Source organism: Perca fluviatilis, chromosome 14 (genome assembly GCF_010015445.1).
Source record: "Perca fluviatilis chromosome 14, GENO_Pfluv_1.0, whole genome shotgun sequence".
Classification (NCBI taxonomy): Eukaryota; Metazoa; Chordata; class Actinopteri; order Perciformes; family Percidae; genus Perca; species Perca fluviatilis.
Window position 1 is genome coordinate 29,425,082 of NC_053125.1, and position 27,895 is coordinate 29,452,976.

Here is a 27,895-nt window from a genome sequence, read left to right on the forward strand (position 1 = left end):
GCATTCACATGAATGGGACGGACGGACAACCCAAAAACATAATGCCTCTGGCTACGGCTACCGCTGGCATGAGGCATACTGTAAAAAGTGAATTGAACACAATTAAGCAGTAACTTTTCTCATTTACTTTAATTTCACCAAAAAACAACAAACAAAAAAACACATTTCTATCATACTTGCCAACATTGGGCTGTGAAAAAGAGTTTGATCCATTTTTAGTTCAGTTGACTCTTGACTCGAATGGAAACTTGAATGTTACGAGTGATGCACGGCACCTCAGGCGGGGTAGTTACATATCCTACAGTCTGGACATATTACAGAAACTGTGAAACACCCATTTGAGTCATATCACAATGAAATCAGGAGATTAGCGGGACAAATTACCAATCAGGGGCAGGGCAGGAGAAAAGGTTAAAAGCAAGTAGACTACTGCATATATCGAGAGTGTTGGCAGGTATGATTTTTATCCCACAAACATTAAAAGTATGATGCAAATGTGCCTGCTTATGCATGATCAACAATAAAGATCCCTGTTTTTTGTAGTTAACAATAAAAACTTAACAGTAGCAATCAACAGAAAACAGCGAGAGTAAAAATAGAGAATATGTGTTTAAGACACGACATGAAAAGGAATTTGATTTCATTGTAAGGCTTCTAGTTGAAAAAGTTTCCACCACATCCTATGTAAAAAAAGGTTATTTTGCCATTCAGGTTAAAGGATTATTAATATAGAGTTTACAATATGATTGAACAGTTGTTGAGTTAGAAAAAAAAACAGGTCTGTGTATTGCTATGGTGACAGAATTTTCTGACAGCATCAGAAAATTGCCGTCTTTGTATTAAAAGACCTGTTGATCAATTTCACAATGAAAGCAGATTACAAATTCTGCAGCCTTTGGTAGTAGAGCATTCCTTTTCTGACCTTAAATGTAAAGTAATAAAAATGGGCTGTAAATTATTGAAGACATAATATATTAAATTATACTATAGGATTGATTTAACTTTAAAAACACCAAAGCTTATTTGATCTGACATTGTGCAGCTTATTTTTGGGTAAGTGCACTTGCAACTTCTTCAATTTTAATTCAAATTGGCGATTTTCTACGTCATTCATTCAAATGTGACGAGAAAAAAGTTCAAAGTCGTATGATGACTTTGTCATAACTATACTATTCTTGTGTATAACTCCAAGCATATATGTAGTAATTAAAAGTGAAACATTTAAAATATTGCATGCACATTTTCTCAATTACTAAACATGTAAATGTGATTATAAAATGTGACAAATGGACAACATGAACTATCCATATTTGACTGGCATATTTACTGTAAAACTGATATAAAACACAACAGCTGTAGCTCCAACTTCTTGCTACTTTTACTGAAGTTGTCTCGAACGCTGTTCCTTCACCATTTTCTTCATGTCATTGGCTGGTTTGAGATCAGCTACGGTGAGCAAATCTTCTGGGTCACCCTTTGGATCATGTTTGTTTCTGTAAAATGATGTTCAGTTACTAGAAAATACAAGGAAGCATGCCCAATTTAAACCTTGGGGCCTTCTTTTTACGATGGGTGTAGTTTCAGGCTCACTACCTAATCAGCCCAATTGTGACCTATCCGTACATGCAATCTCATACAGTTCATATTGTACCTAAGCATTTGCATGGTTCACAGGTTTTATTGTATTATGACATTAAATTAAAATAAATTTAATGAGACGTTTTTGACACTGATCAACAGAAAAAAACCTTTAATCTCAAAGTGAAAACAGATTTCTACCAAGTGATCATAATTCAATTTTATATTTCATGCCAATCATCATTTCAGGACACTTAACAGATAGAGTAGGTCTAGACCACACTATAATTTACAGAGACCCAACAATTAAGTCTCCAGTATGGGTCAAGCTCCAAAAAACACTGGATGCTGCATTACCTAAAATGCAACTCAATGATTCAATGATGGGGGATCCCTCTCATTAGCAAAATGACCAATATATATCCCCCTTGTTAACCTACCATTACCCCTCTCCATCCCATAGTGTCATAGAGAGTGCAGGGGCAGACGGGGTTGCTTAGTTTTATATATGTTCATCGAGTCTGCCTGACTCATTGATCCTTTATCTGACTGAATATTGTGCAAAGAAAATTCTAACTTCTTTCAAACTCGCTTAACTTCGGTGAACTTTGACCACAGATTTGCACCTTGATCAATAACAAGCAGTCTTGACAGTTCCAACGTTTGAGGGACCACCTCCAGATTTGCTGTATTTAAAGGGAAACTTCACCGATTAGCATTAAGCTTTGTATCAGTAGAGACCTCGTAGTATTTTTGAATGACCGTGCTTCCCTCCCTCATGTCCCCCTGAGAAGGGAGACCTCTGTATTGTGGGTCTGGAAAAAAAGCCTCAGATGACGCAAAATGACGATTTTTGCATCATCTGAGGCTTTTTTTGCCCAGAGGCAAAAGACTACAGCCTGTAGTAGGAGCCACTTCCGCATAGCCCAAAGGGGGTTCACTGTCGGCTTTTTCCGGAGATTGCCGAGGAAAAAACGAGTGTCAGCCATCTTGAATCCTCGCTTAGCTTCTCAGCAGGAGCAGAAACTGTTCATCCCGACGGAAATTTTAGAACAACAATTATGTGCATTCAAAGTACCACACACGTGTACCACTGGGATACATTGGAACACATCGGAGAATATGCAGGACACTTTATTACAGACGCAATACTCCACACACTACGCGAGCTTTGCCTGCACGGAGACCAGCGGTGGTGCTCGATTCTTGTGGACGGTAAAGTGACCTCATCAGCGGGGAGCGTTGAACGAGTGTGCCGGTGGAAAGCTAACGCTAGCCGGCCATCTGTTCACCAATCCTGCTTGCAAGTGTCCGCTCATTAAACAAACTGGACTACATCCAACTTTAACGAAACTCCCAACGCGAGTTCAGAGACTGCTGTGCTGTGTTTTTGTTGTTGTGGAAATATTGCTGTATAATGCTGACAATTCTAGCTACATCCCACGCAAATGTACGGCTGTGTTTATACTCTATGTTTATACCACAGCCCACCAAGAGCTAATGCTAGTAGCTATGTGTTGGCCTTCTTTTATTACATGGCTTGTTTGAATTCTAATGTAGAATGCGGTCTGTTATTTCTTGATAACAGACCGTTGCTAAGGATAACACACCGTTGCCATGCATAGCAGAGCGTTGCCATGGACACAGTTCTGTTCACTCTGGAGCTATCAATCAATCCGCTGAAAGAAGTCCGGATAATGTATCAGCTGTGGCCAAAAAAAAGCATGTTTTAAATGTGTAACACCACTTGAGCCACGGTGAAACGTTTTTTTCGTGTATATGGTTGAAATGACAATAAAACACACTTGTTGAGTTGATCGTCTCACTGTCTGTCTGTAAAGGGTAGGCGTGGCTTGGGAGTGGCCTCATACAGCAGCAAAGCAAGTGCATTCTGGGATTTGGTGTCTTTCATCCATATGAGCCAAAAACACATTTTCTGGCTTATCTGGCACCAATTTCAATTTTCTTTTCACATTTCTACTACATTAGTGACCCAATTTACAGATATAGTCAGCTTTCCAGTGGTGAAATTTCCCTTAAGTCTCAGGTCTAAATCTAGATAACCCTGATTACATCCACAACAAAAAAAACTATAAGATATGTATATTCTGGCCTGGTACTTTCTTTTTGTGTTTTTGTGTGGTTGTTACAAAAATACACACAACTGCCTATCATAATGAGATTGTAGTGTATCGAGTATGGTATAAATGTTTCAGGTATTAAAATAAAATGAAACCCCAACAATAATGAAGGAAAAACACACAAACTTACGTTTTGAGGTATTCTTCAATGGCCTTCCGTTCGTACACGTTTCCGTTTTTTGTTATCACTGGTTCAACAAACATCTTTTTGGTGAATGAACAGATTAGATGTTGGGGTACAAGCTGCTTCCCAGGATCCACCAATTTCTTTTAAATTGGAAGTAAAGACAGTAAATATTAACACATCTTATTGATGTAAAAGTGTACCAATAGTGTGATACATAGAAAATGATATGCATGTTGCATGGTAACCCTAACTTTTGATCATAGGTGGTTTATAACCTCTTCTCCTAAGACCATCAATTATCTGACAGGAAACAAAACCAGTGCACAGCTTTGACTGTATACCCAATGATTCCCAAACCATCACTGACAAGTCATTGATGCTTCGACAGAACATTGCCTCTATTACCTTTTATTAAAAACGGTAACTACTGGACCAACTCTCTCCTAAGAAATTATGTTCCTATACAACGTAACTGGATTCTCACTTACGTTTTAAGAGAAAAGTATCTTCTCCCGGATTACACTAATTCGTACCAGCGACAGGCGCACATTGTTAAATGATTGCAGTTTTAAACATGTGAATTGAAACAAAACTATATTGTCAGGAGCGCCTGGTAGTTCACCGGGTAGAACATGTACCATCAAACTCAAGATCTCGAGTTTGTGACATGGAGGAAAAAAAAACAAAGAAATAAAAAATAATCAATATGGATGCTGGACTTTTGTGCTGCTTATGGATGCTTGAACGAAAGAAAAACAGCAAGGGATAACATTTCCCTGGTGAGAATGTGTTTTATGATATCGCCTTCGACCTGCTGATCTGAGCTCCAGTGGCAGCGGGGGGCGGAGAGTTCCGTGGCCGGCGGCAGCGTCTCTTTCCACGGGCAGGAACACAGCTTCGCCTCGCTGCTGCGCCCGTCCCCCGGTCATGTTTCGTCATCCACAGTCCGAGTCCCGCCAGACTCCCTTTAAGAAACCTGTGATTTAAACTTCAACAAGCTGTGACAGTCCGCTCTGCTAAATCCTAGTACTGGTTCTACCGGGCTTCCCTTCCCTCCAGAGGGCCCAACAGTACGTATTCCTGTATTCCTGCCCGGGGGAAGAGACGCTGCCGCCAGCCACGGAAATCTCCACCTCCCACTGACATCTGGATCACTTTGAAAGTCGAGATCTCGAGTTTGAAAGTCGAGATCTCGAGTTTGAAAGTCGGGATCTCGAGTTTGAAAGTCGAGATCTCGAGTTTGAAAGTCGGGATCTCGAGTTTGAAAGTCGAGATCTCGAGTTTGAAAGTCGAGATCTCGAGTTTAGTGTTTGCACCCTGTACATGTGTTTTTTATTTTTTCTCCATGTCACCTCCGGGGCTTCGTAATTAAGAATGCAGCTGGACTGTATAGGATTGTAATCTTTAGGAGCTGTCGCCCTTTTTGACACTTTGATCATTTACCTTCTCCATATCATCCCGTGATTGAGAGGCACTTTCCTCCGTGTGTTTTTTGGCCTCCTTTTCATACGTCTCACGGCTGGTCATGAATTCCTCAGCCAGAATGCTTGAAGGAAAAAGACACGTTATTAAATCAAATGCTTCACTGCCACTGGGATCTTAACATACTTGCATGGTTAATTGCAATTTTAAACACAATTACATGTATATATTAAAATACAGTAACTTACAGTATATTCATTATCCACTAGTTTTGTCTTTCTACCTAATGACAGGATTTAATCTTTATCTTATTATTAATTGATCATATAGCCTAGTAACATGTGAGTCTGTGCTATTTACACACGCACGCACGCACGCACACACCTGTTTAACACGCCCATCTCTTAAGACACACCCAGCACGGTGGTGTGGACAAGACAAAATTCTCACACACACACACACACACACACACACACACACACACACACACACACACACACACACACACACACACACACACACACACACACGTTATTCACTCCTATCTGTACTGACACACCCAGCACGGTGGTGTGGACAAGAGCAAATGTGAGGTTCCATTTACACAAACGGTCCTGGAATCCCCTACCTTTACTACCATAAAACTAGAGGCCTGTATGTCTCTTCTTTGGAAATGCATACATTATTAAAAGCACACAATTAGCCTATTAAGATCACAAAACATAAACTGAATGAATATTAAGTTACAGAGAGAGCTTATGAAGCCCTCCAGCCCCACCGCTCATTGTTTTTCTTGACCACATGAAGTTTGTGATAAATTTCTCACCAATATTATGTATTTAAAGTAATGTGAAGTGTTACGCTTATTTGTGTATTACTTTGTTCACATAGGGTTTCAGGGTTCAGCTAAAAAAAACACACACCCAACTAGAAATGGAGACTGCAGACCTCCACAAAGGCCTCGGATGGTCCCATTTCCCAAGTTGGGAAGTTGTTCTTGCGACTTTGGTGTGTTCACGAGCATTCAAGTCAGACACGTTGTTGTTCAGATTGTTTAAACAACACGTTGATAGCGGTTTCCATTATTTGAGTGACAACGAAGAGCATGGAAATGTGATCGAAAATCATTTTTCAATCATTTAACACCATGTGCAGGCAGCACAAATGCCCTATGTGGCAATGTTAACAAAAGTGAAAAATTATTTATGTATTCGCCTTTTGATTCAACTTTGCTCTAAAATATAATTGGTTCTTCCAAGGCCAATGCTTCACCCTTCCACCAAGTTTCATGAAATTCAGGTAAGTAGTTTTTCTGCAGTCCTGCTGACAGACAGACAAAGCAACCATCCAATAAACAGACGGACAAACCAAGCCCAAAAACATAACCTCCTTGGTGGAGGTAGCAAACAATGTATGGGTTTGAGACTGTGAATCAGCAGGTAGAGCTGGTTAATTAATAAAAACAAATGCCTACTCAGTTCTTGGAATATGATTAAAACTAAAATATGGGCATGCACAGTATTGGTGTATTATGTGTGTGTGGGGTCTTGAATCTAACCTGTCCAGTGGATCATCAGGCTCAGGCATGATGAGCAGTCCATATACAGCATTGAGGATATCTCTCATAGTGATTTGGGCATTGTAGTTCCGGTCAAATATGTTGTGGCAGATGCGCCCAACACTGTTGATGTTACAGTGGTACACCTTTGTTCATGTTAAGAAAATGACACTGCATTTAAAGAACATACATTTTCTACAATTATTTCAATTCAGGCAATTTTATTTGTCTATGAAGCAATGGTTTGCCATTGTTTAGACTACTGAAGCTGTTGGCTTATTTGGCAGGATACACGTGTGACAAAGCGAACAAGTGGAGGCTTCACTGGGTAGTCAGGACCAAACTGGCAGAACAACTCAAAGGCTCCTTTCTCATAAGCTGTGTCAGGAGGTCCATCCATTAGAATCTTCCAGAATGCTGAAAAGTTTGAGATGGCAAAATTGACATGTTTGCCCTTTATCCAATATTGCTCTAAATGAATTGACTGTTGACATATGAGAAGAGGATGTACACATTATGCTGAACATGACAAGTGTATTAAAAGAGATTTTAATGCATTATATGGGAAAAAGGATGGAAACAAGTACTTGCAAAGCAGTAGTTATTTTTACCTCAAGTTGTTTACTGGACTCACTAGTGCAAAAGCTCATGGGCACTTTTCACTTGACACACTGAGCTTCTCTATCAGGTGTGGATGTATCTTTAGTTGCATTGTTCTCAAACTGCAGAATACATGGACAGTGTTGGAACTTCTATTCCCAAAGAAGGAATCAACTGACCTGGGCAGGCTTAAATGGTACACCGGAAATGGCCACTCATTTTTCTAAAGCTAAAAGTTCCTCAGCTCCACACTTAGGAGTCGTAAAGTGTGCGCTTTGGTTTAATACAGCTCACTTTGTTATGTGCTTTTATTGTTGGTTTGATGAGAAGAGCAACAGCTGTTAGAATCTGATCTGTGATTTGATGATTGATAAGCAGTGTTGGGGTAGTTCCTCAAAAAAAAAAAAAAAATATATTTATAATAAAATCCTTGCCACTTACTGAAGTCAGATTCTGATGGGAGGATAGTGAAGTAGGGGTGTGGGTCACAATGCAGGCTCCTCAGCTCCTCCAGGATACGTTTGTCCTTTTCCATCAATTTCCCAATTTTGGCGTCCCGCATCTTCTTTTTCAGAGCACTAGTGTGAAAGATTAGATTTTTTGTGTTCCTCTGTCAAAGATTTTCAATGAATAACTCTCATTTGGTTTCTGGCATTGTTCTTCCATAACTATCTTATTGTACTCAGTAGATATTTTGAATATATACCCAATACTTACAAAATAATAACTTTATTCCAAATTCATTGGGTTGCAATGTATAATATGCAAGACAGACATGTTTCTCAAGGTGTGGCTTGAATCATAACTTAACCTGGCTACAATAAGGCTGCCATAATGCTTTCAAGGCTAAATAAATAAGGTTTTGGCCAGTGTTTTCCACCTTTTATGATCAACATTCTTCAAGTCAAGTCAAGTCAACTTTATTGTCAATTCTGCAATATGTGCCAGACATACAGAGCAATTGAAAATACATTTATCTCCGACCTATGGTGTAATAAGAACACATACATCAAGTATAATATAAAAGATAAGTAATATTTACAAATAAGATAAAGAAAGATAAGTAATATATACAACTTTCCTGGATCTGTAAAACTGCAATAGAGCAGCTTTTCAGGTGTATGTGTCTGAAACTTTATGACTGGGTTTGAGGCAGAGTGTCAAAATAATCAACTACTGACCCTAAATTCAAGAAAATAACAGTTAAAATGAAACCGTCAAAAGGTTCCTTTCTTAAAAAAAATTGTAAATGAACATTGTAAATGCTGTTTTTTAGAGGTTGACGAAAAGAAAAACAAAAGATTACATTTTCATACAGTGAAATCTATGAACACTGAACAATTCTACAAATTTCAAAGCAGTATCTTCCTTATTAGTTAATGCTTGATTTCAATGTTTGTTTGTTTACATGTCTGTTCCATGTGACCACTTAAAAAAGTGGGCCTGACATGATTGCTGATAAGGAAGCCAAACTATACAAGAAAGTTCTGTTGCTTACCTCTCTGTTACTGTCACTTTACTGCTCATCTGACTTGGTAAGACGGTCTCTGGAAATCCATCATACCCATGAGTAGCAGAGATGGTTGTTAAAAAACTCTGAAAAATACAAAGTGGGAAATTAACAAGCACATCATTACAATGTTCAAAAGTCATTACTGCGATGGTGTTTAATTCTCAGATCACTCCATTGGTGCACTCACTGTAGTGATGGAAGATGGGTCAGCTTTGTTCTTGGGTTTCCTCAACTCCAAAGAGAGAACAGTCTCGATCTCAAAAAGCTTCAGACCATCTTTGCTCGTCTCGGGTTTGAAACAGCAACCCCCTAAAAGCAATATAGATAAAAAAATAAGTAAAATAAATAAGTTAATTTACCACTAGTCTGGCACATAGGTGTCACCAGGTAATTTTTTTAATGTTTTGACTATAGCCCCGAATGTAATTTTAAATGTAGGCAACACAAAGTTTGGGTGCACAATAATAATGATTTTGTTACCACACTACATCTACAGTTCAGGCTTAAACATACAGAGCTCTAAAGCAGACCACCGTGTTACTTTGTGTCCACTCTCTCTGTAAAAATAGAGATGAGCAGCACGGCTTCTGGTCTGTGCAGCTTCAGGCAATCAAAATGGACGGCAGACACTGCGACCGTGCTCCATGTATTTCTATTTCCACCTCCGATGTAGAGCAGCGTACAGCCACTCCCCTAAACGTTATCTCATCCAGAGACCAGCATCTCAAACAGGGCTCTGTGTGAGATGTGCATTTGACTTCTGAGGAGACTTACTATGAGACAGCTAGATATTAAGATAAGTACTTACTTTATTAGGCTTATCTGCCCACTCTCATTGGATCTGCTGTCTTAAGGTTAAATTGACTGTGTTTGTTTTGCTGAGTTTGCTCATTCTGCTGCCTTTTGCGGTTTGCTACTTGGTTTTGCTGCTTTTCTTGCTTGACTCTTGTCGTTGCTGCTTTTACTGTGGGTTCTGCTGCTTCTTATACTTCTGCTGTGTGTTTTGCTGGAAATGCTGTGTTTTTCAGCCAGAATTGTGTGGTCTTACTTGAAGTGACTGAGACTGTTTAGGGTAATCAGACTAGGATTTGGGGAGTGGTGCTTAACAGGTGCTTTTCTCTGTACACCAACTCTCTCGGGTCTGTCATTCACTCGCACTATTTTTCTTATCACAGCTACGCAGATGACAACCAATTAATTCTCTCCTTTGCGGAGTCTGAAACGCAAGTAGCAGCACCTATCGCTCACCTGTCTGACTGACATTTCTTCTTAGATGTCCACAGACCATCTGAAACTCAACCTCGACAAGACTGAGCTCCTTTTCCTTCCAGGGAAAGGCTCTCCTACCCAAGAACGGACTACAACAATTGACAACTCTTATGGTAGTCCCCACCAAAACTGCTAGAACCTCGGTGTGACGCTTGACAACAAACTCTCCTTTACTGCCAATATTGCTGCAACCACCTGATCGTGTAGATACATGCTACATAACATCAGAAAGATTCGTCCCCTTCTAACGCAGAAGGCGGCTCAGGTTCTGGTTCAGGCTCTAGTCATCTCACGTCTAGACTACTGCAACTCCCTCCTGAATGGCCTGCCTGCATGTGCCATCCGGCCCCTGCTGCTCATTCTGAACGCCGCAGCTCGACTTGTCTTCAACCTCCTCAAGTTCTCTCACACTATGCCGCTCCTCCACTCTCTTCACTGGTTACCAATTGCTGCCTGCATCCGCTTCAAGACACTAGTACTTACATACAGGGCCACGGACGGATCAGCCCCAGTTTACATCCAGGACATGGTCAAACCCTATACCCCAACCCGCCCACTCCACTCTGCATCAGACTCAATGAAGTCCCACTAGTTGTTCTGGATCCTAAATGGTGGAATGAGCTCCCCATTGACATCAGGATGGCTGAAAGCCTACACATCTTCGCCGAAGGCTAAAAACACCTCTCTCTCTCTCTCTCTCTCTCTCTCTCTCTCTCTCTCTCTCTATATATATATATATATATATATATATTTTATACTTTTATATATCTTTTAATATATATATATTATTTTTACTATAATAAATAATGTAATTGTTAGATGGTACACAGTGTATAAGCACCAGCATTCTCTTGTAATTTCGGACTGTTCGGTGGCAATGTATCAACCAGCTCAGATAGCAACGATTCAAACCTAAAACTTGGTGCAACACTTTGGAACTTTTCTTTGGAACTTTTGCACAACAACGCCAAAAACAAAGTTTCTACCACAGCTTTAACGGACATCAACATGTCTAGGATCTTAAGTTATCTATTAAGCTTTTAAATAGACCCAGTTTCCATAATCAAATTCTGCTGTAACAATGCTAAGGCATAAGGCAAAGGGGAAATAAATTGTAGGTCAATAATTTTTCTCTACCATATAGCCTCTACTTAAAATTCTGCCATGTATTTGTTGATATGTACCCACTGCGGCTTTAAAGCTTTTATGCTGTACCTGTTGCATTGCTGATTCCACAGAGAATATTGTTCTCCACTTTTCCAAGAAGAATTGAATCCACAATGATGTTGGATTTTATCAAGTTGGCAGTAACAACATCAGGCTTGTTTAAAGATCTACGAACAAAGAATCATTCTCAATCATTTTTCATATTAAAAAGCAACATGACAAACTAAGTGACACAGATTTTAACATGAACCTAACCGTTGTTCTAAGCTTGACCTTAAAACCAATTTTATATTAATATTAACTTTCAAACAGTTCCTTAAAATAGTTTGTCTGGCCAAAATGTCCTAACAATGCAGAAATGTCCTCACTATGATGGTTTTAAAAGTATGAATGAAGACCTGATTGAGACAGAATATTTACATTGACCGATGCCTCGTGTTAGCAAAGGTATCATTTAAAAATAGCATAAAGAAAGAATTACCCAACATCATTTCCATCTGTGAGGCAAATAATCCGAAGTTTACAGTCTGGAAACTTCTTTGCTTTGTCCAACTCAAGCATTCCATGTTGCAGGGCATCGTACAGCTTAGTTTGTCCGTTTGCCTTAAGGGTGCGCACTTGTTCCTGGAAAAGTAAAAAAATAACTGTCTATTAAGGTTTAATAACATATTGTTTCATGGCACAGGAGCACATGTTCTATGACACACAGAAAGAACCGATCACAACCTTCAGTACAGCACGTACAGTACATAAATGAACAAGGATCTGATACAATAAATGTTGATCAATGTGCAATGTATTGAATTTACCTTGAACTTCTCAAGTGATTCTGTAAATGTGTGGAGAGTGTTCACTGTAGAGTCAAACTTCACAAGGCCAATGACATGATGGAAGTCATAAGCCATGGTCCGTGTTGCAAAGTTGTCAAAAAGCTCTTTAACAGCATGGATTTTCTGTATGTCCACACTTCCATAGCAATTCTCTGTCATGGATGAACTTGTATCTACCATCACCTGACGAAAGTAAAGTCAAGAAGTGATAAAAAAAAAAATAAATAAATAATGTGTTGGCTTTTCATACAAGAATTAAGCAAAACTTGAATAAATACTTCATAGGGATCCTGAAAGAGCACTATCTGACAAAAAACGGTTGGACAATGTCTCTCTGCCAGCATCTGTTAAGTCTAGTTACTGTTATCAGCTTAGAACTAGAGGTCTTTGACCACAGTTGAAAGCAGCAGGACTTTTTACTGTTGTTGATGCATGATGTAAGCAGAATAACCCACAGAGCTCCTGTTCAATATCTGATCACACTCAGTGACATTTAGAAATGAGAGTGGACCACAATGTCGTATCTTTGTACAGTATAGCTGTTCTTGAACACAAACATCTCAGAAACAGCTCCTGCTTGTTTCATTCAGCCCACTGCATAGCACATTGAACCAGATTAGTGTGGGTGTATTTACTGTGTAGTGGAGAATCAACATTACCAGTATAGCCTCTTTTGGAGTCCTGGTTGTGACAAATGAAGAATCATCCCTATGGTCACCAGTTCTGTACAAAAATTAAGAATTTCATCAAAAACTTAATATTACACTAATATGCATTTTAAACAAAAGAGATAACATTAGATGTCATTAGTCTGACAAATGTCTCATACTGTACATTTTTATTATATCTCGATGTCCTTAAGTTTATGACTTGTTGAGATTTTTACTGGGATAATAGATGTGTTGTTGAAGATGAAAAAAAGTTAGATCTTGTTTTTGTCTAGTTTAAGATAAAAATATTAAAGTACTTACATAGTTGCTAACACATCCACATCCATAGTTTTTGTTTTGCCAGCCAGACAATCATGCACTTCGATCATTGTAGGAGATGCCTTATTTTTATACAAATAGACACCAAGGTTGTCTGCCAAAAATAAAAGTACAGCAAGACATAACATTACGAGCACAAAAGGAAAAGCAAAATGGGAGACGTGGGGAATTCTGTACTTAGAACAAGCCAGAAATAATTAAAGTAATACACAAGGATTAAGTAAGTTAATTTATTTAAGTAACTCTTAAGTAAAGGTTTAAGGTCAAGTATCATAAGACTTCATAACCATAATTGCTGGTCATTCACTGACCCATTATTTTTGCAAGGATCATAGAGCCATAGTGACATTTTAACAAAATTTAACAAAAACAACCAAACGATCTGTGATCAGTCTAGTATGAGTGAGTCCAACAAACTTGAACTACAGTAATCATGAGAGGTGCAGTTATAATACAGATAATCTGGATCAACGACGATTCATTTACTGGATAGTTACGGCGTCTTCAAAATTTCCACAGTATGTCCCTCGCCCTCTGCTTTCTTTGTGTTGCCATTTTAACTCTGGTCGCTTGGGTAAACAACAACCAGAACCTCCGCCTAGCAAGCTAACGTTACACGCTGAGAGTTTTGAAGAAAATTAGAATCGTGCCAACAAGGCAGGCCTAATTTGTTCTTTCGGGGAATGATTGTAAAGATTTACAAAGAATATGTTTTGGCATTTACTCTATAACTGGGACGTTTTAGGACCGATTGGTGGGATTGCTGTGGAGGAAGTACACATGTGTGAAGTGAGGATTTGGGGAGTGGTGCTGAATGACTGCACTGGTAAGAGCAAATGAGGTTTAACCATGAACAGAACAGTCTTAGATGTCATGTTTAGAGTCATTACAATAGATCTATTCTGTTATTTAGGTAAAGGGGGTGTTGGACATATTTGATTAAGAACACTGACTTGAAGCTGCCTCTAACCAAAGCAGAACAGCTAGTCTTTGGGAAAACATGGACTCTCTGTCTGTATAGAGGTGGAGGTAGAGCTACAATGCAGCTTCCTTTAACAGCCTCTGGACAAATGTAGTATATTTATTGAATCATCAAATTCATGAAGTTAGGCATTCAGATTAGTGCAGTACCTTTACTCAGGTAAACCAGTTGTACATCATCCAAACCCAGTCCCTTCAGAAGCAGTGGTGGAGTGACAGTAAGTTGAGGAAAAGTTTTCAATTCCTCTGCCATGTCTCCAAATGTCTTCTCAGTATTTATGTGAAAGCTGTAATTTAATCAATTGAGTTGCTGTCAGAACTGTATTACAAGGTGAGATGGAAAACAACACTGTTTAAGTAAGTTTTTGAAGTAGTGCACTGTTATATCTAAATATCCAATTAGGACTTGTATAGGCTTACTACATTGCCCACACTAAGAACCAATCAAAATCAGTAAAACAAATTAATATTGATCAGTTTGGACAACTTACTGGAAACATCATTACCTATATTTTAATTTAATTTTTAAGGTCTGTGTACTAAATGTTGAATGTGTATGGTAATTGTTTGTCAACAAATGTGCATTTTTCTAATTGTATCACCTTTCATTAATATGAAATTTGACAATACATACTTCTGACCAGTCACACTGTCATGAGATATCCAGAGATGATATGTTTTAATTGATGGATGAACACTGAGCAAAATCCTCTCAATGTCAGTGGCTCTGGTGAGGGATGTTTCTCTCAAAACTACTTCAGGGCAGTTTGGAATCTTCTCGCCATCTTAAAAAAATAGAGAAAGTCAAAATAGTATACCCATCATTAAGCATAATCAGCCCTTAACCAATACCACATAGCAATTAAATAAATCCCAAATTAATTGTTCAACAAAAAACCCTGTGGCATATACATCTGGAACAATTAGTTAAAAGCCAGCCCAAGGCTATATCGGTTTAAGTATTTCTAAATTACTGTGAATTTACTATTTCACGGTTTGTACCCAAATTAAGCAAACATTCACAGCAGCTTGAAAACAGGAAACTGGCCCTCATTTATGAAATGTGCGTACAACCTAAAATATGCGTACGACGGGCATATGCCGATTCCTACGCAAAGCAAGGCATTTATCATTTTGAACGTGAGCGTAGCCTGCGATGCCATGTCTGGTCGGAACTCGTGTACACAAGTTTTCCAGTGTGACTTTTAGATTCTTCAAAGTAGCCACCCTTTGCTTTTTTTATTAATAAGGGGAAAAAATCCACTAATTAACCCTGACAAAGCACACCTGTGAAGTGAAAACCATTTCAGGTGACTACCTCATGAAGCTCATTGAGAGAACACCAAGGGTTTGCGCGAAAAAAGCTATTATTCAAAAGCTAGCGTTCTACGTGAGGAATCTAAAATATAAGACATGTTTTCAGTTATTTCACACTTTTGTTAAGTACATAATTCCATATGTGTTCATTCATAGTTTTGATGCCTTCAGTGAGAATCTACAATGTAAATAGTCATGAAAATAAAGGAAATGCATTGAATGAGAAGGTGTGTCCAAATTTTGGCCTGTACTGTGTGTGTGTGTGTGTGTGTGTGTGTGTGTGTGTGTGTGTGTGTGTGTGTGTGTGTGTGTGTGTGTATATATATATATATATATATTTATTTATTTATTACAGCAGCACTTTCATATGGCTCTTTGTAGTTTGGCTTATTTAAAGGGGTGATAGAATGATAATATAGGGTTATTTCACACTGTTCCTTATGGTCTCCTAATGGGTTATGTAACATTGGTTGGGCTGAAAATGGCCTGGTTGATATTTTATTGGCCCTTATGTATCCCTGTGTTTTGGCCCTATTTGTAACAAGAGCTTTTCTTCCAAATATGGTTTGGTCATGAATATTTAGATGAGCTGCGCGCTGATTGGTTGAGCGAATCCCCAATACACATACATTAGAGAAGCGACAGAATCTCATATTCCAGACACTGCAATGTTTCATTACCAAATTCACTTTTGAGACTTTTTAAGCAGGAAAATCAACTATATAAAGCTGAAATATGGGCCGTTTACAAAATTTGATGGCTAATTGCAAATTTGATAAGACGTGTCGGACTTTAGGAGCTCCACACAGTCTGGGGGACGAAAGGCAGCGCCTGCTGGGCTCCATACCCAGGGCAAAGTCACCCTTTGTGGATACTGCACTACGGGGCTCCGCAGCCAGCTGCCGGCATAACTATAATATATTTACGGTTTGAATTTCGTCACGCCACTTTGATTTTAAGGCATTTTTATGAACGTGAGGCATCTTTGTAGGACGAGCAGCTGCTTGCAATATGTCCCATTCATTACAATGGGGAAATACCGCAGCTAGCTAGCTACACTGTCGCCATAACTAAAGTATATTTACAGTTTGAATTTCGTCACCGCATGAATATTACAGGTTCCTCAAGGTCTTACAAAGCTTAGCTAACACTTGTCCGATTTCGGATTTCAATTGAATGTATTTTTGTGTATGTCAGAGTTAGGAGGAGGCTAGCTAGCTCTCATTGATGGACTCCATCTCACCGCGGCTCTAACAATGAGACTCGCAGCCAAAGAGGCTTTATTTCCCCGATTGTTTGTTTAAATAACTCAACACACATACCCATTATAAGATTTACTGGAACCCGCGGGCGCGCGGTAAAAGATTGCGGGCGTAACAAGCTTGCTGACACTGCGGTCAGGGGTGGTGTGTAGCAACCCAGGCTGCACCAACAACGGCACTAAACTCCGACACACAGTCGGAGAAAATTTGCAATTAGCCATCCATTTTCGTTAAAGCAGCCCATATTTGAGCTTCATATGGTTGATTTCCGCATAAAAAGTTTCAGAAGTGAATTTTGTAATGGAATAGAAGCGAGTTGATGGACCTAGCTAGATTCAGAAGACTACCTGATCTCAGGTCAGTTGTGTAGCCTATGTAAATGTTGGGGCGTGACAGTTCTCTTAAGGTTCCGGATTTTGAGATGCTTGCGTAAGCAACTCAGCTTTGTTGGGATTCGCCCGTTTTCAGCGGCAGTTTCAAAATATGAGATTTTCATAGTAAAGGGGTGTCAGTGGGACTTAGAGCTTCTATGTATGTCCTATTTACCAGAGCTTCTATGTATGTCCTATTTACCCACCGAACTGTCGTTATTCAACTATGACAGGGTAAAATCGGTTTTGCATTCTATCACCCCTTTAAAGCTAATGTACTTGCACTTACTTCTTGCTATCTGGAGTTTGTACCTTCAAGGTTGAAAGCATTTAAAGGTGCACTATGAGTTCCTGCGTGGTCTCAGCGCGTTTTCATTTTTGTCTCAAATCATAGGCATCTCTCCTTGATCCGCTAGCTGCCTGTCCCCTGAATACACTGTGAAAAAGCCTGGTCCCGGGAGACAACACAGGGGTCGTAAACAACAAACAAACACTAAGGGCAAAGGCTCGGCACCAAAATACAACAAAAATACAACAAGGGGGTGGGGGTTAGTGATCACTGTTCCCCCCGTTATACGCATGTGCACTAACCCCCACCCCCTCCCCCAACCATCTTGTCGGTGATTGGCTGGAACGTGGTTTGTTGTATTTTGGTGCACAGCCTGTGGCTCTAGTGTTTGTTTGTTTACGACCCCTGTGTTGTCTCCCGGGACAAGGCTTTTTCACAGTTTATTCAGGGGGCAGGCAGCTAGCAGATCATGGGACTTTTTGAAAGTACTCCTAGAGGATGGAACAAAACCTTCTCAAATTGGGTCAGTAGCATGTCAAGACATTCACCCTGCCAAATTGCACACACATTAAATTAAATTTTAATAGTGTGGTCTCCATATGATACACAACAAAATAACGTCTAATTAGTATGTGTTCACTAGGGCCACATAAGCAACCAACTATCAGCCAGTACCCCCAACGTGCTGGAAGGGGCGAGGGCCCGTTCATCGCTGCTCCAGCTATTATCACCTTTGTTATGTCATCTATATCTCATTAAGTGTTTAGGTGAACTGGTTCTGTGCTTTTTGTCCCTGCCCAACTGCTTGGCTTACTTGGCATACTGGACTTTGTTACAGTGGAACTGCATCCACACATATTAGCAATTAACTTTTTTGAAATTGGTCAAAACTACAATAACAAGAACCTTAAGTCCACTCAAAATACATAAATTGTTAGAAACTGTATTGGAAGGTTTGCTCATGTAATTTTAAACCATAAGATTTTACTTTTACCTTTGATTTTTTTAAGTACAACTGCTCTTTCAAAAACACCTGGTGTTCCAGGTACAGTTACTGGATCACAGAAACGGCTGCCTTCTTCAGACATCAGAGAAAATGGTGCGTAGTTCTCATGGTCTGACGTTTCTTTCTATGAAAATAAGGATAAACAAGGGGCATTAGGCAGTAACACTCAACTGGAAGTCTATAACATTTTGTATTGAGTTCAATTCAGTGTTCGTAATTATTATAGTTATTATTATATTATTATATATATATTATATAGTTTAAAGCGCAACAAAGTCTGTGAAGGGAGAAGGGATGAGTCATCAAACATACACAGGACTTTCACCCAAGACACCACTGTTTATGTCCCCTGGGAAACCTAAAGTCAGTGTTGTTATTTTTCAAGTTACGTACGCAAGTATGTAACTACATGCCACATTTATTTTAACCCAATCTATGATCTTTTTCTAAACCTAAACAAACAGTTCTGTTTGACAACATTTAACGACGTGTTTAAAACTGCGACCGCTTCACAACGTTAAATAGAAATGGTCATATTTCGTAAAAAATACGTTGCACATTTACGTATATTGTACATTCATGAATGCAAACCATACGGGAGAACACATGGCACATGTTCACACTAATCAAACAAACTGGACTTGGGGTCAATTCTACTCTGATCCGGACCAGGTCCCTAATACGAATACACCAGTAGTTAAAAGCCCCCTTACTGCATTACATTATGTTTTTATATTTTGAATTGTTACCTGTATTTTATTTTACATGAATAAAGATGTTTCCACCATAAATTGGTGCATTAAAATGTATCAGAATGCAGGAAATTAAGTGTTTGACGCTCAAAATTTCACCCCATAGTCAAGACAGGTCAAATAAATGGCCTCATCACCTCTGTGAATTCAGATTCTGCCTCCAAACTAATGTAGAAATACCTTTGCTTCAGATAAGAGGTGTGCCCAGCAGTATGTTGAATACTCAAAGACATCAAGGTCATCAATGATCTTGTCTCCACGTTTTGTTCCAAGCGTGGGCAAAAGCTCTCTAAAGAGCATGTACAAGCCTTCAACCACTGCGATCTAAGAAAAAAACATATTGTTACATGAAGAGGACAATAATATTTTTTTCAAGCCAAATAATGAAACAAAATAATTATGCTTCAGTTAAAAAACAATGCAGTGTTAATGTGAATGTATTCAAACCTTCAAAACGATCAGTGGTAGAAGTAGTATTCAGATCCTTTACTTAAGTAAAAAGTACTATTACCACACTGTAGAAAAATACTCTGTTACAAGTAGAAGTCCTGCATTGAAATTGTTACTTAAATAAAAGTATGTATCATCAGGAAAGTATTAAAAGTAAAAGTAGTCAATGTTGAAAAATCCTCCCATTTTAGAAAGTGTAAAGGATCCAAAAAGTTGCGTGTTTAATTAAAATAATTAATTCATTTCAGCAGGACTTGTAGGCTGTTATATTGTTGGCTAGTTTAGTCTATAATAATTTCTCTCTGAAATGTAGCGGAGTAGAAGTATAAAGTGGCATGAAAAGAAAGACTCAAGTGCAATACAAGTACCTCAACATTTGTACTGAAGTACAGCATGTACTTAGTTACATTTCACCACTGAAAAAGTGTCCATGCAAAGTAACTTTATTAATAAGGTGCCTTTTTATTTTCATAAAGAAAGTAATGAAAGTTATCTTGCAGTTTACCTTCTGATTCCTGGATATGACCTCATTCCTCCAGGTTAACTGACACAAACTTTGGGCCAGAGGGTTACATCCAGTCAGTTTTCGTACGTATGCAATCAGATTTTTGAATCCAACTCCTAGACCCCTTTTTTTCTGTAGTGGAAAATATCAAAATAATTACAAACTACATTGTGCACATACAGAGGGGAAAGAGCATCTAAAAGAGTTAAACAATGTAAAGAGTTTATAGTTCCTTTCTTGAAAAGTGTGTCCATTATGATGCCAATAAAACAAACACATATACACAGAGCAAAGGAGGAACACACATTTTCTTTTACACAACCTTTCTTCAAAGTTAATTTACTTTAGCATTGTATCCAGGTTTCTGCTGTTTGTCTGAATTGCATGTGTGTGAAATAAATAAATATGTGGCAGTAAATGTGTTCATACCTTTATAATGCATAGAATACTTAGCTATTAAAATAAAAATTGTTGGCATGACATTATAAATTTTGTTTTAATGTTAAACATGCACAGTGAATCTTTAGGATATACTGGATCTGTGGATGGCTACCTTAGCGACTATCTTAACTATAGGCCAGTAAGCCTATCAATGTTTTTTTTTCACAAATAGTAAATGTTAAGACATTTTAAATGGGCAAAGACAACATAAGTAATGAAAAAGCTGGCTTATCCCAAACAGTTCAGACAAACATGTGTGACTCTGCTGGGAACGATTTGACACATCGAAATAAATAAATAGGGCGTGTATCGTATATCGTGAAACTGTGCTTACAACGATATAAAGTGAAGACAAGAAAACACTGATTCCTTTAGTGGTTTGTTGCACTGAGGGCACAACATCATCGATGAAGAATGTTTTGTGGTCTGGAACGTCATCAGGAAATGTGGACAGGGAGAAGTGCACTGTCGACCCATCTGAGATTCCACAACTTTCCAATGTGTCGCCACTACCGTGTCCGCCTCTGAAAATATGAATAAGCACATCAGAATTTGTATCATTATTTAGATCAAAAGCCATACTATATATGCAATGCAATAATTCTGACATACTTGTAATGAAGAACATGTCCTGGGATTCCACTTTCATTGGCGAGCTTGTTCTTCAAATTAGCTATTGTGTCGCTTGCCAAATTCACCGTCACCTCAAAGTCTCCCTAAATCAAATATTCAAAATAGAAAATTATAGCACCACCTGCTGGTGGATGTGTGTAATTTATGGTGTCTTAGTCCATATAGTACCACCCCTGAAATTGGGGAAAGGGAGAAAGTAAGGGGATAGAAAGTAATTTCCTTTAAGTAGTTCACACCTCAGAAGTTACATTACATACATTACTCTTGTATAAAAATTAGGAGATGCATTGTACCAAGTTTTAGCACAATTGCTATTTTCTGCCCAAAGTACCTGGGCAGGTAGATAGAACATTGAATGAATAACAGAATTCAATGCTAATGGAAAACAAAACACCAGGTTATACAGTTTAACAAACAATACTGTTCACATTTCCCACTCCTAATCACGATAATTCACAAATATCTAAATAAAATTAACAGCAATAACATTATCAGGGGCTCGTCAATCCTACATCCTAAAACCATGCTTTAATGGAATATTTTTTACATATTTTTCTTTTACAAAAGGAAAAGCAGCAGGGACGAAAACGTAAACGTAAACTGATAGCCATTTTATTATATCCAGAAGTCTTCGATGCTGCTCAGTTAAGGGGAAGAAATTCCCTACAGTAGTGTACATAAACCTACCTTGAGCATGATGTGGCATCGAACTTTATCAGTCCCGTAGGTTTCAGTAACCTCTCGCATCAGCATGTGAGGAGCTGCTCTCAGGTTTTCCTTTGGCGTGAATATGGCATAGATTACATCCTTATTTTCAATATGTCTGTCTTTTAAAGACCCTGTAGGTGAAAACAAAACAAAAAACACTTTCCATATTTTGTTGCACTACAGAAAAAAACATTGCTGAGCTTCTACAGTCTCAGTGTACAGATAATTATCCACTGTGTCTGTTTTGATCAAATCCTACACAGAGTGGTGTTAAGAATTACAAACATATTTCCATTTTGTATTTTTGATATGATCCCCTAGAATCCATCTTACATGTGTTGAAGAAGGGATCATCTGTCAAAGGCATTCCATCCACTGTGTAGAGACAGACCCCTTTGGATTGATTTACACTTTCCATGTGACAGATCCTCAACATCAGATCTTCCACTGTATTTTGTGCAGGATCCATATCTGCAAATTCAAAATGGCAATGGTAAAAGTATAAAATGGCATGTGGGTGCTATATTTTTCACAATTACTGTCATATACAGTCCCCTCCAAAATATTGGAATGGCAAGGCAAATTCCTTTGTTTTTCTTGTTCACTGGGTTCACATTTGGGTTTAAGATCAAAAGATGAGTATGAGACAAGAGTTCAGAATGTCAGCTTTGATTTCCTGGTATTTACATCTAGATGTGTTAAACAACTCAGGACATATCACCCTTTGTTTGAACCCACCCATTTTTCAAGTGAGCAAAAGAATTGGTACATGTGACTGACAGATATTTCTTGTTGCCCAGGTGTTGCCTTTGAGGTTGATTGTTCAAACATTAAATAGCTCTGCATGACTAGGCTAAGTTTTCATCCTTGGTTTAAACATATAAAGACTGCATTTCTTGTTAAAGAGGATAAACCAACATGAAGACCAGAGAGCTGTGTATGGGATAAAAGCAAGCCATTTTAAATCTAAGAAAAGAAGGAAAATCGACCAGAGCCATTGGACAAACATTGGGCATAGCAAGCACAACAATTTGGAATGTCCTGAAAAAGAAAAACTACGGTCGAACAGGTCGGCCAAGGAAAACAACAGTAGTTGATGACAGAAATATTGTGAGAGCTGTGAAGAAAACCCCCAAAACATCAGTAAGTGACATCACCAACGACCTCCACAGTGCAGGGTTGAAGAAAAAAAGGAAATGTTTATCATCAGAATCGTACAAGCTCATCTGTAAAGCACGGTGGAGGTAATGTCATGGCTTGGGTGTACATGGCTGCTTCTGGAACAGGCTCATTAATATGTATTGATGATGTAACTAATGATGGTAGCAGCAGAATGAATTCAGAAGTGTACCAGTGTCTGCCAATTTACAGAGAAATGCAGTCAAACTAATTGGGAGGAAGTTTGTCATGCAGCAGGACAATGACCAAAAGCACACTGCCAACAAAACAAAGGACTTCATCAGGTGAAAAAAGTGGAAGGTTTTAGACTGGCCAAGTCAATTACCTGACCTTAACCCTATAGAGCATGCATTTCACCTTGTGAAGAGGAGACTGAAGGGAGAAACCCCCCGAAACAAACAAGAACTGAAAGAAGTTGTGGTAAAAGCCTGGAATAGCATCACAAATGAAGAATGCAACAGTTTGGTGATGTCGATGGGTTGCGGGCTTGAGGTAGTTATTGCATGCAAGGGTTATGCCACCAAATGTTAAATGTTATTTACTTTAAGATTATTTGTTCCAATACCTTTGCTCACCTAAAAATGCAGTGGTCTAATACAAACGATGATATGTCCTAAGTTGTTTAACACATCTAGATGTAAATACTAGCAAATAAAAGCTGAAATTCTGAACTCTTGTCTCATACTCATATTTTGATCTTATACCCAAATGTCTTCAGTGAACAACAAAAACAAAGGAATTTGCCTTGCCGTTCCAATACTTGTGGAGGGCACTGTAATTACTGTTATACACAGATTACATTGTATTTCTGCCAGTTATCCAAAGCTCTACTGAACCCCCTTTCACACATGCACTGCAGCGCTCAACTTATCTGGATATTTCTCAGAGGAGTTGTATGTAAAGGTGGTGTAGGTAAGATTGTGAAGATCCAGGACTTCCAGCCAAACAATTTGAACATCGACAACTACTCAGTCCTTCCCCCCTTTCCACTAAAGCCCAAAACGGTCTCCTAAGCCCCTCCCCCCACAAGGGAGAATTATTGTGTGTGCATGAGCAGTGATTGACACACAGTCAGACACCCCCCGTGGCCCTGATTGGTGCATCTGAACAGGGAGTGGTGGATTTTTGCAAATCGCACTACGAGCCAGATTTTTTTTAATTACTTGCTTCATGTAGTTCTACTGGAATATAGGGTAAATTCCAGAAGAAAGTTACTTTTATAAGTCTTACCTACTGCACCTTTAAACTGCAAAATGTCCGAATCAGGTGGACATTAAACAAATCTTTCCCCTGAAAACTCTTTAATACAAAGTCTGTGTAATGTCCGATTGAGTCCATGTGTGAATAGAGCAGCTCATTGTCCGGAAAATTCAAAGCGAAAGAGTGGGCATGCTGATGGCATTTCTATCATGTGACTTGCGCCCAACCGGAAGTAAACAGACATCTTAGGGTGAAGAAGAAGGGTGATTTACAGATCATACTTTCCCTCCCTCCCTTCACTTTCAGCCTTGTAGAAACTATATGTGGATGCTGCTCTCCCCAAACTCTTTTTGCATTCTCTCACCTAAACCAAAAAGAGTATTTCCAGGAAATGAAAACGCGTCTTACACGTTCTGTGTATTTTTGTATATAGACAGGCACTCCCCTTTTCAGAACTTAATGCCAACATGAGTGACATGACATGACACAGAAGTTCTGTAGAGCTTTGTTCAAAAATTCAATAAATTAGGTGAATTTCTTACCTCTGATATATTTTGGTTCAGGGCATTTGGGGTATGTGTACTGCAGACAGAAGGACTCCAATGACTTCTTCACAGACACTGCAGCCGCTGGAGCTCTAAGTCTGCGAATGTTGTCTTTCATGGCTGAAAAACGATTCCTTTCCACCTGACTTAATCCTGTTTGGAAATATGTATGATTATCACTTTATATTTTAATATGGAAAACTAGTTTTACTTGGACCATTACGTACTGTATCCTTTATAGTGTTAAACAAATGTTATATTATTAGCCTAGAAAATAAATAAATATTCCAAACATATGAGGAACATGTGTTGGAGTATAGAATAATTTATACCTAGCTTTGGAGAAAAATAAAAAAAATAGTCCATTCCATGAGGTCACCCCACAAACTGAAACACACATGCTTTTAATCGCAGTTCGCAGAAAAGGTTGTTTGAACATACACTGTCCTCTTAGATGATATCCCCCGTTTCTTTCATTAAACATTGTACGTATGTTACAGGTAAATTATTTTCTTTAACTTTAAACATAAATTGTGCAGTTTTGAATGTCCATAAATTTCAGCAAATGTGAATTTAAAAACAGATGATTCCTGTGCTCATAATACCCAGTGTGATGTATTATTATATTGCTCTTTTTTGCAATGTGCAAATATTTTGTAAGGTGCTTTTGTAGGTATTTCCCCAAACTTCCACACATTATAACAAATATGGTAAAATAAGTGTACAGTACAGAGTATGTAGTGTATTTTGGTTTAATATGTATCTAGTTTTGCTCAATATACCAATACTCCTGGCCATCTTCATGCATATATATCAGTTGGTGGTCAAGGACAACCCCCAGAAATGTACTTTCATAGACTCTTTCAATTATTTTGTTATCAATTACTATTTTAACTTTTGTATTTATAATAGGATTAGAACCTTTTTTTAGATCAATGAAAATCCTCACTTCATAGTTTTTGTTTTCAATACAATTTGTTAATCTTTCTACTAACTCAAGTGGGCAAATACTGCCTTTCAAAAGGTCAAGATCCATTCGTGGTTATGTAAATTAAATAAATGAATCATGTGGCAATCCTCAGTATGGCACACTATTTAATTAACTCACATTAGACGATGAACGTTTTCTGAAAAATCTGTTTTGCCGGTTTGTTGTTTGCCGTATGTTGTATAAACCTCAATCCTTTCTCTCTTTCTTCCAACAGTACATGGCTTTCTATTATTCAAGACCACAGTACATGTCTTTACATGAAAAAACAGAGAACAACTCATGATATAATGTAAAAATCTTTGATTGTTGTCTTTTAAGTTCAACAGATAATTGCTTCTGGAAACTATACTAAATACTTAAAGGCGCCCTGCCACACGTATTTCATTACTTTGTGGTGATGTCTGAAGTTCTACCATGGACTCTATAACATTTTGTTGTGGAAAAAATGCCTTGGTTACCTTGTTTCAAGCCATTCTAGTTTGGTATAGAAAGCCTGCAGGAAGACTTGATTTCTGCCAGTTCTCATTAATATTCAAAAGCTAAGCTGTTTTAATCTGACCAATGAGAGCCTGGCTGTCAGCATCCTTTACCCAGCACAACTGGGCGAGCTCATGAATAGTAATGAGCTCAGGCAGTATGATGTCAGACTGACCAGCTTTTGTAATTGGCCGGATTTCTCCGCTTATTTCTAGTCAGTGGCTAGAGCTGACAGAGGAGGTAGCAGTTCATTTCCACATTCACCACATAACACAAAAACACGTGTGGCAGGGCACCCTTAAATGTAAATGGGAAAATGTGTTTCATATGAAAACAAAGCATGTAACCAGCTTAGGTATTTTGTTTGTATTTGATATTTTAGGTATTTATATTGATAATATTACAATATGGAAAAACAAAGGAAAAGAGAGATATTTTGCATATTGTCAAAAACATTCTGCTCAGCAAAGACTGTCTCAAGAACAGAGAACAACTCATGTTATCATGTGTACATCTTTGGTATCTAGACTTGTAAATGCTTCAGTTATCCTTACCGATGTTGTTCAAGTCTTCATCTGTTACACCATCAATGAAATCTCTTTCATCCTTCACACCAAACTCAACAAATTTAAAGTAGTAAGAGTCCAGTCTGTGCTGCTCAAGTAAGTTGAATATTGCATCCATCTAAAATACATAGAAAAACACACAAACAGCAGAATATTCCAAATAAAACACATAACTACTCATAAGATATGAACTGATATCTTCACTTGTAATGTACAGAATATTTAAAGCAGGAAAACTTACCTTGCTGTGTTGAAGATGAAGTGCAACAGTTGTGCCTTTTAGTTTCTCTTTCCAGCATATATTCTAGCTCTGTGTGGCTGCTTTGAGGAAAACGAAACCTAAGTGAATGTGGCTATGGGGATTACACAACAGATATCATGAGGGAAATATGCAGAGGCCTGCTTGTGTTTACCCCTCCCTTTGTAGGGGTGTAGGCCTATTCCAGAAACTGGGTTTAGTAATTAAAATCGTTCCATTTTACAAAACACAGTGTGGCTTTTATTGTTAAACAGCCACAGGAAATGCAGTCTGTTTCTCGCTGACAGTAACACCGTTGTTTGGGGACTCAAAAACTAGACATGGCTATTTTGGGCAATCAAAAAAAAAACCAAAACTGAATGCCCATGGCATGTACACTAGCCTACTGGGTTGTCCAAAACACTTTGAGGGCCCCATAATGGCGAGTCTCCCTACGCAGCCGCTTAGTTCGCTAATAGGGAGGGCCGGCTCTGCCAAGTGTCAAGATTTTAGGAGTTAGAAGAGACAATGGGGCTGGTATTTCATGCTTTACTGAACTTTGTGTGACCCTTAACTTTCTTGAGTTTCTGTTTTCAATGTTTAAATACTGGTGATTTTTGTGTTTAGTGTTACACAGCTGCTTAATGAGAAGTAATGTAAAAAAAGCCCTTATTTGGCCGTCTGCCAAAGAGCTTATAAGTGAGCCTTGCTAAGTATGATGTAATGAGAAGTAGGCCGGGTCTGGCGTGGTAAAAAAGAACATGTTGCATGAGAAAATGAAAGCAGTAAT

The 27,895-nt window shown here is 38.5% G+C and overlaps 1 protein-coding gene across 1 annotated transcript; it reads right to left on the minus strand.

Moving 5' to 3' along the window:
* Nucleotides 1–110: 110 nt before the first annotated feature.
* On the minus strand, nt 111–27,233 carry LOC120572745. The gene is made up of 25 exons (XM_039822155.1): nt 27,109–27,233; nt 26,856–26,985; nt 24,831–24,986; nt 22,243–22,380; nt 21,889–22,040; nt 21,181–21,284; nt 20,903–21,092; nt 20,128–20,259; nt 19,353–19,496; nt 18,409–18,544; nt 14,810–14,960; nt 14,326–14,462; nt 13,177–13,288; nt 12,865–12,928; nt 12,185–12,388; nt 11,857–11,999; nt 11,424–11,542; nt 9,127–9,248; nt 8,925–9,022; nt 7,868–8,004; nt 7,119–7,243; nt 6,827–6,972; nt 5,290–5,392; nt 3,850–3,986; nt 111–1,493 (listed from the first exon to the last, which is right to left on the minus strand). The coding sequence occupies exons 2-25, from the start codon at nt 26,983–26,985 to the stop codon at nt 1,379–1,381; spliced, it is 3,195 nt and encodes a 1,064-aa protein (XP_039678089.1). The 5' UTR covers nt 27,109–27,233; the 3' UTR covers nt 111–1,378.
* Between the last annotated feature and the right edge of the window lie 662 nt (nt 27,234–27,895).

Coding starts and splice junctions, on each gene's coding strand:
- LOC120572745 (XM_039822155.1), bottom strand. CDS start 26,985: ATGGATGCAATATTCAACTTACTTGAGCAGCACAGACTGGACTCTTAC. Junction 5,393..6,826: donor CCTGATGATCCACTGGACAG/GTTAGATTCAAG, acceptor TTTTCCTTCAAG/CATTCTGGCTGAGGAATTCA. Junction 1,494..3,849: donor ATTGAAGAATACCTCAAAAC/GTAAGTTTGTGT, acceptor ATCATTTTACAG/AAACAAACATGATCCAAAGG.